The 14,864-nt window shown below is 37.0% G+C and overlaps 1 protein-coding gene and 1 gene segment (V, D, J or C); one reads left to right on the top strand and one right to left on the bottom strand.

Annotated features, from left to right (window-relative positions):
- The first annotated feature begins 318 nt into the window (after nucleotides 1-318).
- LOC128514612 (E3 ubiquitin/ISG15 ligase TRIM25-like) lies at nucleotides 319-8,574 on the top strand. Its single transcript, XM_053488402.1, has 8 exons — nucleotides 319-1,044; nucleotides 1,736-1,831; nucleotides 4,175-4,408; nucleotides 5,415-5,574; nucleotides 5,671-5,775; nucleotides 5,872-5,970; nucleotides 7,748-7,867; nucleotides 7,994-8,574. The coding sequence occupies exons 1-8, from the start codon at nucleotides 472-474 to the stop codon at nucleotides 8,077-8,079; spliced, it is 1,473 nt and encodes a 490-aa protein (XP_053344377.1). The 5' UTR covers nucleotides 319-471; the 3' UTR covers nucleotides 8,080-8,574.
- Nucleotides 8,575-8,644: 70 nt separating this feature from the next.
- On the bottom strand, nucleotides 8,645-11,319 carry LOC128514613 (Ig kappa chain V-III region MOPC 321-like). The segment is given in 4 exon segments: nucleotides 8,645-10,393; nucleotides 10,557-10,628; nucleotides 10,835-11,179; nucleotides 11,268-11,319. Coding segments are annotated over 4 exon segments (576 nt in total).
- Nucleotides 11,320-14,864: the final 3,545 nt, after the last annotated feature.

Here is a 14,864-nt window from a genome sequence, read left to right on the forward strand (position 1 = left end):
ATAATTATATATCCAAAAGATTAGCAAAAAAATACTGCTGTATCTCTAAATTCTCCAATATATATATATATATATTATATATTATATATATATATTTTAATACACATAAAGTGTATTAAAATAAAGTATTAAAATACGCTCCACTTGATATTATACTACATTTACGTCTCAACAATCGGGATTTTTTCAATATTGTATTTGAAGTCATTAATCCATGGTGTTGTATAATTAGGCTGAACTCCACCGGCGTGACTTTTTTTTCTTCTTTTTTTGTGTGTGACGTCACCGCACTGTTCCGGAGCTCCAGCGCGCGCGATCACTTTCACTTTCGGTTTGTGTGTTTTTAACTTCGTCTGGAATCAACGAGAGATCAGGAAGTGTTTCTGATTTCTGTAAAGACTCCGGAACTTCACACAGACTCTCCAATCAACAACAACAACAACAACAACAACAACAATAATAACAATAATAATGGCCCAGGCTCTGCTGAGAGATAAGGACCAGTACAACTGCTCGGTGTGTTTGGAGCTGATGGTGCAGCCTGTGACGATCCCCTGTGGACACTCTTACTGCATGAGCTGTATTAAAGACTACTGGACACTGGATAATTTCAGTAAGTCTCGCTGTCCTCAGTGCAGGCAGGAATTCTCCACAACACCCGCCCTGAACAAGAACACCATGCTGGCGGAAATCCTGGAGAAGCTGAGGAGCACCAAGCTGGACGGTTCTCCTGCTCGGTGCACCGCTCAGCCCGGAGAGGTGGCGTGTGACTTCTGTACGACTGTAAAGCTCAAAGCGGTGAAGTCGTGCCTGGAGTGTCTGGCGTCCTACTGCGAGATGCACATCCAGCCTCACCACGACTTCCCTGCCCTCCAGAGACACAAGCTGGTCGACGCCACCATCATTCCCATGTGTCCCAAGCACGACAAACTGCTGGAGGTGTTCTGTCGCTTCGACAACTCCTGCATCTGTATGAGCTGTTTGATGGACGAGCACAAAGGCCACGACACGGTTTTAACTGCGGTGGAAAGAGACAAGAAACAGGTGGGAGGTTTTACCTTTTTGGAAATCAGTTTTACAGATCACGCTTAGAAATAAAGGTACGCTTCTTTGTAGCCGGGATGAAAATGTTACTGATATCTGTAGGAGGTGCATTGTTTATTATTTAATAAGCTGGTTGAGATTAGACATATACATCATCAGTGGGAAATTAAAAATAATAAATAAATCATGTCAGCTAAAGGGCGGCACGGTGGCCTAGTGGTCAGCACGTCACCTTACACCTCCAGGGTCGAGGGTTCACTTCATGGTCTATGTGCATGAAGTTTGCAGGTTCTCCTCATGTTTGGTGGGTTTCCTCAGGGAAGCCTAAGGTTAATTAGCGTTCCCAGATTGCCTGAAGTGTGTGTGTGCCCTGTGATGGATTGGCACCCTGTCCAGAGTGTACCCCATCCCATGCCCTAAGTCTCCTGGGATAGGCTCCAGGCCCCTCTCCAACCCGGTATAGACGATGAGCGAGGAAATGTTTCATATCAATTTGTTTAAGAAATGCAGTCAGAACAGGCTAAATATAAAATTTGAGATGTTATGAAATCATTAGAGTTGTTGAATAGGATGAAACTTACTTTGAGTAACAACAACAACAATGAAAAAAAGGTACAACACAATGAAAAGTACCACTATATTTTTGAGAGTGTGTGCTGTTTTTTGGTTAACTGTTTCGGGTTCTGTACAGGTCACACTTCAGGCTAATAAACATAAATTTGTGGAGAAACGCAAAGCGACAGAGAAAGAGCTCGACGAGTTGAGGAAACTCAACGCCGCTCATGCAGTAAGTAAAGAAATGCAGCATAAAGAGAACATACATGCTATTAAATGTAAAGTGATACATGTTATTTTTCTGGTTAAACATTAACACAATTTTACTATAGAAGAACAATCCACACCGACTCGTATTACTGTGATGTATAACATGCTTTTGTCAGTTTAACATATGAATAACTGGCGCTCTACATCTACACACTGTATACCTAAACTGCTCAAACAGGTTAAAGCAGTTTCTCTCTCTCTCTCTCTCTCTCTCTCACTCACACACAAATGTTGCTATAAAAACACCTCACTGTCCGAATGACCAAACACACAGTATTCATTCCTTTAAAGTGTTTTCAGCTCTATAGAAACAGATTGACTTCTTAAACAGCAGCCCAGAAACACCACATTTCTATCAAAAACTAAGTCTTGTGTTAAACTTTGTTAAATTTCGCAAGTTTAAACCCCTTGAGCAAGGCCTTTAACCATAAATTGCTCATGTATCTAATGAGATAAAAATGTAAAAAAAAAAAGTTGTTCTGGATGAGGGTGTCTAACAGATGCCTCAAAACTACATGTCATTGTTTCCTCTTATTCCACTTCAGTGGATTATGTTTCGCATACATGGAGTGCATGTATTAAGATTACAATTCAATTATTTGTTACTTGTATTTTATAGCACAGTGAATTTGGAGTCAGACTTCAGGGTCAGCCAGGATACACAGCACTTCTGGATTAGTGATAAGGGCCTTGTTTAAGGGGCTGGGGGTTGAACCACAAACCTTCCATTTAGTAACCAAGAGCCGTAACCGTTTGAGCCACCACTGCCCGCTATACCGTTCACATCAACGCTTGGCCCTTGATCCACTCCCGTTAGCATGCTTTCTGGACTGCCACTGGAAATCTGATCGAATGAGTAAAATGGTGGCGATCCAGAAAGCATGCTACTGAAAGTGAATCAATAATCCATGAGTACTGGAGAAGTTTTATGCACCCCAATGTTCTAAGAAGAGGGACATACGTACTGTAGGACCAAGAACAACACATTCATTTCTACAGAATCCCTTCTGACCAGAGGTGTCAAGTAACAAAGTACAAATACTTCATTACCTTACTTAAGTAGAAATTTTGGGTTTCTATATTTTACTGGAGTAATTATTTTTCAGCCGACCTTTTACTTCTACTCCTTACATTTCACGCAATTATCTGTACTTTCTACTCCTTACATTTTAAAAATGGCCTCGTTACTCCTATTTTATTTCAGCTTCATCCGGATGGAGCGAATTTGATTGTGGTTGGATGAGAAGTATAAACATACCATTCCGACACCCTATGGGTTGGTACGCGATCCATCGCACCTGCACATGACGTCAGTCACACACTCCAGCAAGGACGTTTGAATAAAATGGCATTTTCGGTTTATAAGGTTGTGATAAGTAGACGAAGATGTCCGTGATAGAGACTCAAGATTCGACTGAAATGTCACAACCAAGCTCCAGCGAGGAAGGGAACAGCACCAGGAAGGGAACAGGAATGATATATACAGTATAAACAGTATATACTGTATATATATTTTTTTTATTAATCACTTGGTTTAATCATTCATTCTGACAGCACTAATGTTTATTAGTTTATTTGTTAATTGTTTATTAACAGCCTAAGCGTTTATCCTTAATGCTTTTCCCCCTCACGTTACTTTTACTTTTATACTTTAAGTAGTTTTGAAACCAGTACTTTTACACTTTTACTTGAGTAAAAAGCTTGAGTTGATACTTCAACTTCTAAAGAAGTCTTTTTAAACCCTAGTATCTCTAGTTCTACTTAAGTAATGAATGTGAATACTTTTGACACCACTGCTCCTGACCAAACGTCCAGGTGGAAATGATTATATGAACCCATTTATTACAAATAACCTGAGATACTGTGGTTGACATGACTCTAAGTCGGATCAGACATAATCTATGTGCTTGTAATGGGTTCCTTCATTATATTTTAATCATCTGGACATTCTGTGCAGTAGAAAGATGTCAGACCCGTCCCTATATTGTAAAGAAATGCTTTTTATTACTTTTATTTTATGCTTTTTTAAGTTGAGCCAAGCATGAAGTGCTGATCTGTTTCTGGGTACAGTACAGAGGGTAAACAAAAGTACTGGATTTGGGGTCAAGTGTACTCCACTCCCAAGTCAAGTCTATGCCATAGGTCTCAGGTAGGAACTGCATAGCCTTGAACCCTAAGGAGTGGACTACAGCCAGTTTGGGTTATTTTGGTTACTTGTTTATATTGTCAACTATAAACAGTCAACTGATAAACTTATCTCTATTAAATTTAAATAAAAGTTGTATGTGTGTTTTTTGTTAAACAGCGGTCCATGGAGCAATCAGTGGAAGACACAGCACTAGCCTTTAGGTCGCTAATCACTACCCTTGAGAAAAGCTGCAATGAGATGGAGAACAGGATCAGAGATCAGGAGGAGATCTACAACGATCGAGCTGCAGATCTTCAGGAGCAGCTGGAGATCGAAATCGCCATGCTGATGGGACAGGAAGACGTCATGGACAAGCTTTTACAGACGGAGGATAACGTCTACTTCCTTCAGGTCTGATTCGACCAGGAAGTGTCTAAGAGCGTACTGTGTAAATGTTGAGAAAAAAAGGGAAGAGAATCTTCAGGGTTGAGTTGAGCGTGCGGAAAGATTTAATAATTAGGTTTAGACATATAGCTACAAACTTAAGCGCTATTAACAAGTGGTGAGGGAGTTACACACAGGGGGTGGAGGTTAAATAAATCAAAATTATACATGATCTTAAAACCAATCCCACCAAATTAACCCAAACAAAGGGATTATTTAGTGAATTTAGCAGCTCAAATATCAGGGCTTCGCCCATTTTTCTGTCAGGGCACGATGTAAACAAATGAAATGGAAATTAACGTATCTGTGAATCTTAAAACTCTGGATTCTGAATAATGAGTGTGGAAGCCATTTAGTAAAATTAAACCAGAAAACAATATGATAATTACAGCTTACACTATTAATCCAGTAGTATTGTAGAGATACACTCGACTGACTTTATTCCTACAGTCGCCACTTTCTTATTCAGACGTCATTATATTAGCATATTTCTTTTCCATATTTAGGTTCTCTTTCTTTTATTGTACATCCTGTTTTACTTGACAGCGGAAAGAAATTATATATAATATGTAATAAAATATAGTGAAGTAGGGGGGCAAGTAAGAAGTACACAAAGTAAGTAAAGTAAGTATGTATATAATGAAGTAAAAGTCAATATGTAAATAAGTAAAGTATGTTAAGTAAGAATGTAAGTAAAATAATTAAGTAAAGTAAGTAAATGTGTAAGTAAGTGAAGTAAGTACATGAAGTAAATAAATTGAGTAAAGTAAGTAATATAATTGAGAAAAAGCATGTGAAGTAAGCTAAATTAACTAAGTAAAATAGGTATGTAAGTGAAGTATGTGACGTAAATAAATTAAGTAAAGTAAGTATAAGTGTATACGCAAAGAAAAAGTAGGGTAAGTTTGTAACTAAAGTAAGTAAGTAAGTAAGTAAATAAATAAATAAGTGTTTTTTTTTTGTCCTCTGACAGAACTTTGAGAGCATGCCCCGCCCCCCCGGAGCTGAAGCTCCGCCCCGTCAGACTGTAGAGCCAGTTGTCTCTTTAAGTGAAATGAGCAACTTGCTTTCTGAGTTTAAAGCAAAACTGGAAAGTTTCTGCAAGCAGGAAATTGACAATATGTTTACAAAATGTGAGTTCATCTCCAGAAAAAGACGCCTAATCTCCAGAAAAGTTCTTTTTCCTTTAACAACTGGTTCCTGATCTTTATTATTTTATCCTTTGCTAGTCCAAATCAAGGTTGGTGACAGAGTTCGAGTGAAACCTTCTGTGAAGACTCCTAAATATAACTGGGGCTGCACCGTCACACACCGGAGTGTCGGCGTCATCAAATGTAGGTTTTTTTTTTTAAATCAAGTTTAGGCATGAATTTATTGTGTTTGATCATAATCAGTACTAATTATAAGTTGAAATCTGCTCCATCTCACAGCCGTGACTGATGAAACTGTGGTCGTGGACTTCCCCGAACATAAAAACTGGAAGGGTCTCCTGTCTGAGATGGAGCGCGTCACTGCTGCTGATGTCTCAGGTACATAAACCTGCAACCTTCAGCAGCAAATTATAGGTGTAACATTATTTCACGACTTTAGGGAATTAAGCACTAAATTAGGTGCTCAATCAGGTGCATGTGGGCGGAGCTCGCAACAGTACAGACCACTGATTGGTCAGTTTTATTCAGTAGTATAAGGAATTATTCTCATATAGAAGCTACTTTGTTTAATATGTACCCTACTACTGTATTTGTTATGATTCCTAATGTTGCATATTTGTTTTTATTTCTTTATCCACATGCATCTTTTCCAGTTTCTTATATTTAGGCTCAGTTTAACATTTCTTACTTTCTTATAGAGCACCATGTTGTGGTTCTGTTCACACTATACAGTATTTTCACTACATGATTGTGTTGAGTTTATACTTCATAGTGCGTTTTATTGTTGAAAGAACGACATGTGGTGATTGACACGATATTAACATTTGTCTTTTTTTTTTTATTAGTAAAGTATGGGCAGCTTGGGTTTTTTTATTGTCCCTTTTCCAGTGAAGACAATCAACTCAAATGGACAGTTGTTTTATATAAATAAAATTAAATGTATTTCTGTTTTTAATATTTTTTACAATTAAAAACATATTTTTTTGTTTTAAAATATTGTTTATTCTCAAAAGCATTTAAGTATATATATATATATATATATATATATATATATATATACAGTATACATACAGTATAGACTGTATATATATAATTTTGCGTTCATAATGTTAAGGAATAAGGGCGAGATTGAAAAAGGTCTCAGGTCAGAGTCAGCAGTGTTAGTTTCCAGCTTCCATCATTTTGTGGATCGATCCATCTAGGAATCTCTGTAGTCCAATTAAGGAGCGTGGAGGTCATTTTATTATTCCCATTTGTACGATTGTGGTAGAACCTCCGGTCAACATTCACACGCTACGGGCAGTTTGGGTACGCCAGCTAGTCTACTCTTCAGTCTTTGGACTGTGGGAGGAAACCGGAGAACCTGGAGGAAACCCACCAAGCACGGGGAGAACATGCAAACTCCATGCACACAGACCCGATTCGAGAATCGAACCTGGACCGTGGAGGTGTGAGGCAACAGTGCTGACCACTACACCACCGTGCCACCCATTTTGTGGATGAATCTTTCTAATTCCTAAATGATCTCCATCCATATCGTCAACTTTAGTGATCAGGAAAAAAAATGGTGTAATGGTGGAAATAAATTCGGTCTGCAGGGTGTATAGGCTGGCGCTTTACAATATGGTGAGGAACCTGGCGATCTCTGCAGTAGAGATGATGCTTTTTTTCTGCATCAGGGTTCATAAATGGTACAAGGAGTTTCTGGTACTTTCTCAGGCACGTCCTACTGGATGGAGATGTGGATGAGGTGGTTATACCTCACAGTTGGTTTGGGGATGTTGGGCCCTCACAAGAACAGCGGGCCCCTTCCTATTCCCTTGAAGAAGCTGGACTTTTTGGTTTGGGACAGAGTGGTCTAGACTGACTTCCTCATCCCGCTGCTGCTACTAACTTAAGCACTTGTTTTAGAGGTTAGGATCTTCTCCCAGGCAGGATCTCCTCCCAAATTTTAGGAGAACTGTTGTGCAACAGGGAAGTGATAAAGCGAATCAGTCAGGAAACAGATGAAATAAGGATTTATATTATAAACTATCTAGCTTTATCAGAAATGTGCTATAGTGCTATAGTTAAGTCCAGTTTCTCTCTGATTTTAAATAAAATGTTTGCGAGTGGAATAACGTCCATGTGATTTCTACAAATCTGCGTATCGTAGAAGTTCCTGCTCAGCAGACCAAGATTAAAGTTGGAGACCGAGTCCGAGTGAAGTCATCAGTTAACAGCCCAAAACGCAGCTGGGGAAGAGTGACGCACGAAAGTGTGGGCGTGGTCAAGAGTAAGTCGTTCGATTGACGCCTCCACACACACACACACATACATACATACGGTACGTTATACATTTTTTCATGTGACTTTAAGCTTCAGGATGCGCAGTAATAAATAAATAATATTTTTGGAACAGGTCTTTCTGGGGAAGAAATGACCGTGGACTTCCCGGAACATCTCGACTGGATTGGGCTCGCTTACGAGATGGAACTTGTGTCTTAAGCCCTTGAGAGTCGTAATTATTTAAATTTTACAATTATATTTAATTGACCTGTCAAAATAAGTTAATAATAAAAATCTGATGTGGTGTGTAAAAAAAACAATGAGATGTTTCTATGACTAAATTCTAGAAAACTAGAAAAGCACAAATCACAAATAATGTTTTTTTTTTTTTCCCAAATAACAATCAATGAAATCTCTCGGCTAAAAAAAAATAAATACAGTGTACTGAACATGGAAATAAAGAAATAAATTTTTTAATGAAAATAATATTTTTTACATTTAATAATACATCAGATTAATTAAAAAATATTTTCAAAACATTCTTTACAGATAAAAACTTTTGTCCTGCTACAGGAATGAAAAAACAAACAAACAAACAGAAGCTTCTTTATTGATTTTTAAATAATTTGTTGTTTGCGCAGATTTCCCTGCCTTTGATCCATCGTCAAAAAATAGGAGCTACTTACTCTCTCATGTTCTTGATGGCATAAATGTATAGCACTATATATATATATATATATATATATATATATATATATATATATATATATATAAAATCTATATTTATATTCAGAATTTTATTTCTCTAAAGCTGCTTTGTGATAATCTCCATTGTTAAATGTTCACAGTTTTGGGCAATGTACTCAAATTGTGTATTTGAGTAAAAGAAGAGATCCTCCATCAATCAAGTGAAAGTAGTAGAAATGTAAAATTCTTACAATTCTTTATTTTACTCAAGAATAAAAAGTTCTGAGCTTGTATTAACTCACTGTAGCTTTTATGTCATAGTAAAAACCCTCTCTTTCTCTCTGCTCTCATCAAACCCTCTCAGCTCCTGTTACATGATTAAGCATTTAAGTGAGGACAAGTTACACATAACAGTCAGGAGGGGGCGACATTCCTGCTACATCTGTACAGTAGTTATGTAATGCAATGCCATGCAGAAATGTAACCAAGTCCATATAATAAAGATATTTGCTGAAGAATGTAGTGGAGTAAAAATAGAAAGTATTGGCTAATCAAACTACTGAAGTACAGATATGTTATTATGTATTTAGGTAAAGTAATGAAGTAAACCTACTGCATTATCTTTATTATTTCTCTCAAAGTGTTATACACAGAAAATAAAATTAATGTGATTGGAAATAACTAGAGTGGAAATAATGGTCATAATGGCTTCAGTACTTTAAAAATATGTTTTCATTTGGAAACAATGAGTAATTTTTTTAATGCATTTTAATTGCATTCACAATCCAAACGGCCAAAACACAGTATTAGTGCTGATGTTTAAAAATAAATAATAAAATAAATACATCTAATACAGTGTGTGGGCAAAGAAACTACTTCTGAAGTTTATACAACATGGAAGTGACCGATCTCGCTTCCCTAAAAATGTCAAGTTTCTGACTTCAGTTGTTTTGAAGAGATGATTTTATATCTGATTTTAAATCTATTTTTCAGCGTTATACTGTCTCACTTCAAACAATCAGTATTTATAATACTTTGTTATTATCTCCTGATCCATACAATGTTTTTTTTTGTAAACGTGCATAAATGTTTATAATTTTATCAAATATATAATTTGCTATTTACATAGCATGCTAAATATATATAGTGTCTGTAACTTTTTTAAATCAAATCTTCCAACGATCTTAACTGTCATTCAGATAAAACTTGGGAAAATTAGATTTCACATGAAAAGACATAAACCTGAGGATTATTTTCTGTATTACTGTATTATAAAATTCTAAACTGTTAAGATATTGCCCTATGAATGTGACATGTTTATGGACACCACAGATTTTTTGCCTTTTAAGCCTTTACCAAAAACCGAATTTAACATCAATATTCAAAGTAATATGAATAATTTGCATTTTTGGGTCACATATAAAATCGTCTTTAGAAAAAAAAACGGCTGAAATTTTTAGGGAAGCGAGATTGACCACTTCCATGTCACATAAACTTCAGAAGTAGCTTCTTTGGCCACTACATAAAAATATGAATAAAAACAGCACCAATACTGTGTTTTGGCCGATTACATTTGTGTTGCACAAAATATTTGACTAGAGCGAAACCACAGAACTTTCTCTTATAGAGCAAAGAAATATAAATATAAAAATAATATATATTTATAATATAGAAATAGAAAAATAGAAAAAGGTTAATGTTATCATAGTTAAAAACATTCTTTGCAAAGCTTTTTGATTTTAAATCCATGTAGACATGGTGAGGGTAATAACCATGAGGAAGAGAACTCCGATCCTTGAGATGGAAAGCCAGAAGAAAATGCTCATGTTATCAGGACAGCTCTCACCTACAGAGAGACATACGGTTATTGTTCTGGATTCTGAATTCTGATTGGTCAGAATTTTTAAAGGCTTTTGCAATTATTACTGCAATTAATCCGCACTATGTATTAAAAGAAATACATAATACATTTAAGAGTGGAAACTAATTTAATTTTTCAAAATTCTTACCTTCTACTTTGCTGCTGTTTGAACACTGGGGTGTAACAAACTCTGTCTTCAACATTCTGAGTGTAGGACGGTCTTTATAAATGAATGAATCAATGCAAGAAATAAAAAAAATAAAACCAATAAAAGGGTGTTAAATAATAAACCATAAAGTTAGATTTATGCATAATTCTAAATTTAACTATAGTATAGTATAGTATAGTATAGTATAGTATGAATCTGAAGTTTCCCATCTGTGGGACAAATAAAGGTTTATTTTATCTTATCTTATAGGTTTTTACCTTGAATTTGCAGACGTGTTCCAGATGTGAACCTTATCGTGTTTCCCTCCATTTCTCCACAAAAATATTCTCCTCCATCATCTTCTCTTGTTTTATTAATGTTGAGGTCAAATTTCTGATCATTTACAGTAAAACTGAAGCGGATATCATTAAGTCCTGTATCGAACGTGTAGCCCTGAGCGTTATTATACGGTTTGGCCAAAAACTGAGGCAATTTTCCAAAACGCTGCCTGTACCAAACTAAATTAAGTTTATTCGTGATCTCACTAATGTTACACTCCATAGTTACAGCTTCTCCACGCTTTACTGTTTTCACATAAAGCTCCTTGATGTCAGACGTGTTTCCTATAAAAAGTGTTTAATATTTCATTTTAATGAATTAGTAAAACATGTAAAATGACTATTTTAGATTAAAGTTTAAAAAGTTCCTCACCATTTGTGCAGAGACAAAGCAGAGAGTAAAGAGCCACAAAGAGTGTGATCATCGTTCCTGTTTAGACAAAGTGATAGTGAGGTAATGAACTTGTGTGTTCAGTAGAAAACCAGGTCCAGACTCACGCCTGATTGGATGTTTTGAGGCTGTGGACGGACTTGATTGGTCGAGTCCTGTATTAAGGTCTGAAAGGAAGTGCATGTTGCTGAAAGGGTAGTTTAGTTTCAGGTGCTTTACAAAGCTTGACGTTGCTATTAATGTTATAATGGCCTGGTGATGTGAAAGTTCTGCTGTAGCCACTAACACTTTTCTGTCTGCTACTGTGTGAACTATATTCATGTAATTGTCAGTTGTGAACTAGTAAAATAAAGACTTTATGTAAAAAAAGCACGTTAGGGAAGGTGCACTTTTGGATTCCGGGTCAAATGACTCACTTCATAGTTGTTGCTAATTACAGCGGATCAGCTCTATGAGTTAACACTGCAGGAGGATAAATTCTCCTTATAGAGTTACTGACTCTAATCAGATTTTTTAGCATTTGTACTTGAACCACTAAAGATGGTCTTTGTCTAATGTTTGTGTTGACTTTTTTCGTTTTACCATATAACAGCTTGAAACCATGTAATTTTAACACAATGCATAAATGAAGCTAACTATTTAAGGCAACTAGTATAATTACTGTAGTTCAAGGTCAACATATTTCCGAGTGACTGTTGTCATGGGCTACTTAAAAATGAAACTAGATCAAAGAGTAGAAATGCTGTTGCAATTATTGAATTATAGACTATTATTCTATAGGATAGTGGGTTATATCATTTTTTTTTAAACCCCTTATGCGGAGTTTAAATGTGAATAGAGTCTTACACTTCACACTTGAGAGTCGCATAATGTGTGTCTGTGTCTTTAAGAATGTCTGTGAATAGCTGTAGCAAGTCTGAAAATGTGCTTTTGCCTTACAGGTTAGATTGGCCTTGACTGTGGTTTAAGCCCCTCCCCCTGGGGAGAATACAGGGGCGTGTGTGGTTAGGAGCAGTAGTGAGGGGAAGTTTGGATCATTTTAGTGACTCAGTTCTTTGAATCTCGTTCATCAAAATGAACGAATCTTTTTTAAAGTCATTTAGTTCATTTCGTTCTTTTGATCAGAAATAAAATAAAATGTTTCATTTTCAATAAACAGACCCCCAATACGTCTATATACACAAATTTTGGCTCTAGTTCCAGTAATGAAAATATTACAATGCAGCTAAGGACATATTATAATAAACAGAATGAGTAGTTCACCTCTCGTATCCTCCAGTCTGAGTCGTTCGTTCTTTTGAATCTATTGCACCGCATAGCGTCTATAGGAGTCACATGTCAAATGAACGAACGACTCGGAGTAAAAGAGTCATTGAGAAAGAATTGCTGAATTCTGTTTTCTGTGTCCTGCACTGCATAGTATCTATGGGAGTCACGTGACAAAAGAACGAACGACTCGGACTAAAAGACTCAAAGGTAACAACTCATTTCTGTTTCCTGTACATAACCTAAACAAAGGAATCACTCGCTAAGACGACTCGTTCGTATGAGTCATGTTAAAGACTCTTTCGAAAAGAACAAATCATTTAAGAACAACCCATTACTACAGGAGAAGAAGAGGCCAGTTTTTAGTTTGAACTCGAGCCACGATCCAGGCCTTCAACGGGGTGATAGATAGATAGAGTACTTTATTAATCCCAAAGGAAATTGTATTGTTACAGCAGCCAGTTCACATAATATACAATACTGTATTTAAGCAGCAAACAAGAATTACAATGAGGGGAAAAAAAGAGAATTAAGGTGCAAATGAAAAATATTAGTTGACGACCATTGTACCTGTGACTAAGACAAGACGAGACGTCATGGATATCAATGAACAGTGACGAAATCAGCATGCAATATAGTCGACGGAAAAAGACGAGACTGAAATGTGGTTTAAAATAATAAAAACGAATAAAACATTTTATTTTCGTCTCAATCCGCTGTTCATTCATTATGACGAGAGCAGTAGTGTTTCACAGGTCACAGTGCGCTGCGTATCAGGAGTAGTATGTGCGCGCAGTAACAGGATGTCATGAGGCTTATAGGGCTTAAATCAGACTTCATTCATGCACACACATGAAACACTGGCATACACACATGCACATATATACACTACTAAGTGCTCAAACTATATTACTATATAAACATATGAGACGTTTGTGCACGCACACACGTTTAAGACCTATATAGCTCTTCATACTTGTCCATACATTTGCATGCACACACTTGCCTAAATTCATTCCATTTTTGACTAAACGTGTCCAAACTTTCGGTGTAAGTTTCTGCAAGGGCAAGGGCCCCATTAAGGTTCACAGTGACAGAAGACTTCAGGTTTGCATCCAGCTTGAAGCATCCTCTGGGTGGCAGCATATTGCTGTAACAAGTTTTACAGAATTTTGTCCATGCTGGGTTTGGGTTCTGAGTGTGTGTAAATGCTTCCATTCTTAACCAGCACCATGACTAATCACAGTAAAGGGCAGAACACAGCCAGAGACTTGCAGTGTGAGATAAATTAATAATCTTCTATTGAAGGCTTTGTTGAGGAAAATTGTGGATGCGAGGTTGAAGAAGCAGAAATTATTGCATTCTTACCAAAGAGTGGCCCGTTAAGAAGCACACCACCACATGGGCTTAATTATTAAGAGACATAATTTACAGTAACACCCTCAACACCCATATATTCTGCATGTGTGACCAAAGATATCCAGTGACCACAAAAAGGAGGAAGGAAGGCCACGGGACAGGGAATGTGGTAGTGGTGAGAGAAAAATGAAAATGAAACTTAAATGTTTGTGCCCAACACATTGGTGTAGTGGTTAGCACTGTGGCATTGCATCTCTGGGGCAAGGGTTCAATTCCTGCCTCAAGTCTGTGTGCTTGTATTTGCATGTTCTACCCCCCTACTTGGTGGGTTTCTTCCCAAAACCCAAAGACATACAGAGTATAGTATTTGGTGTGAATGTACAGAATATTTATGTGTGCCCTGTGATGGACTGGTCCCCCGTCCAGGGTGTACCCCACCTGGTACCTCCAGTGCCCTGGTAAGGCTTTAGGCTTCTCGTGAGCCTATACAGGGTAAGCAGTATAGAGAATGAGTGCATGTTTGTGTTCATGAAGCCCACTTTCTCCATGAGATTATACCATCTATTAATGTGTAATCTCACCCAGGGAACACATGGTTAAGGAGTTCAGTTAAGATATTGTTGGGATCTTATACAGCACAGTGATTGCAAGAAATCATCTCCTTGGAAAAAAAAAAAACCTTAATAGCACTGTTTACAATCAGTGATTTATCAATCTAATGAACTGTCAACAACACCACATCACTTTTTATTGTAAGCTGTTCCGATACCTGGAGCAGTACATGATTTGACTTTCACTTCCTTATGGTGTCCTTTCAAGTCCCCATTTATTTACCGGAAATCATTTTCAGTCTGACACCCTTCTCCTTAGTTACTTTCAAAATGAGTGTATTTTTATCTTATTGAAACTCTAACCATGCTTGTGTCATCCAGATGGATCTTTTTTCCCACAACA

Source organism: Clarias gariepinus, chromosome 27 (genome assembly GCF_024256425.1).
Source record: "Clarias gariepinus isolate MV-2021 ecotype Netherlands chromosome 27, CGAR_prim_01v2, whole genome shotgun sequence".
Taxonomy (NCBI): domain Eukaryota; kingdom Metazoa; phylum Chordata; class Actinopteri; order Siluriformes; family Clariidae; genus Clarias; species Clarias gariepinus.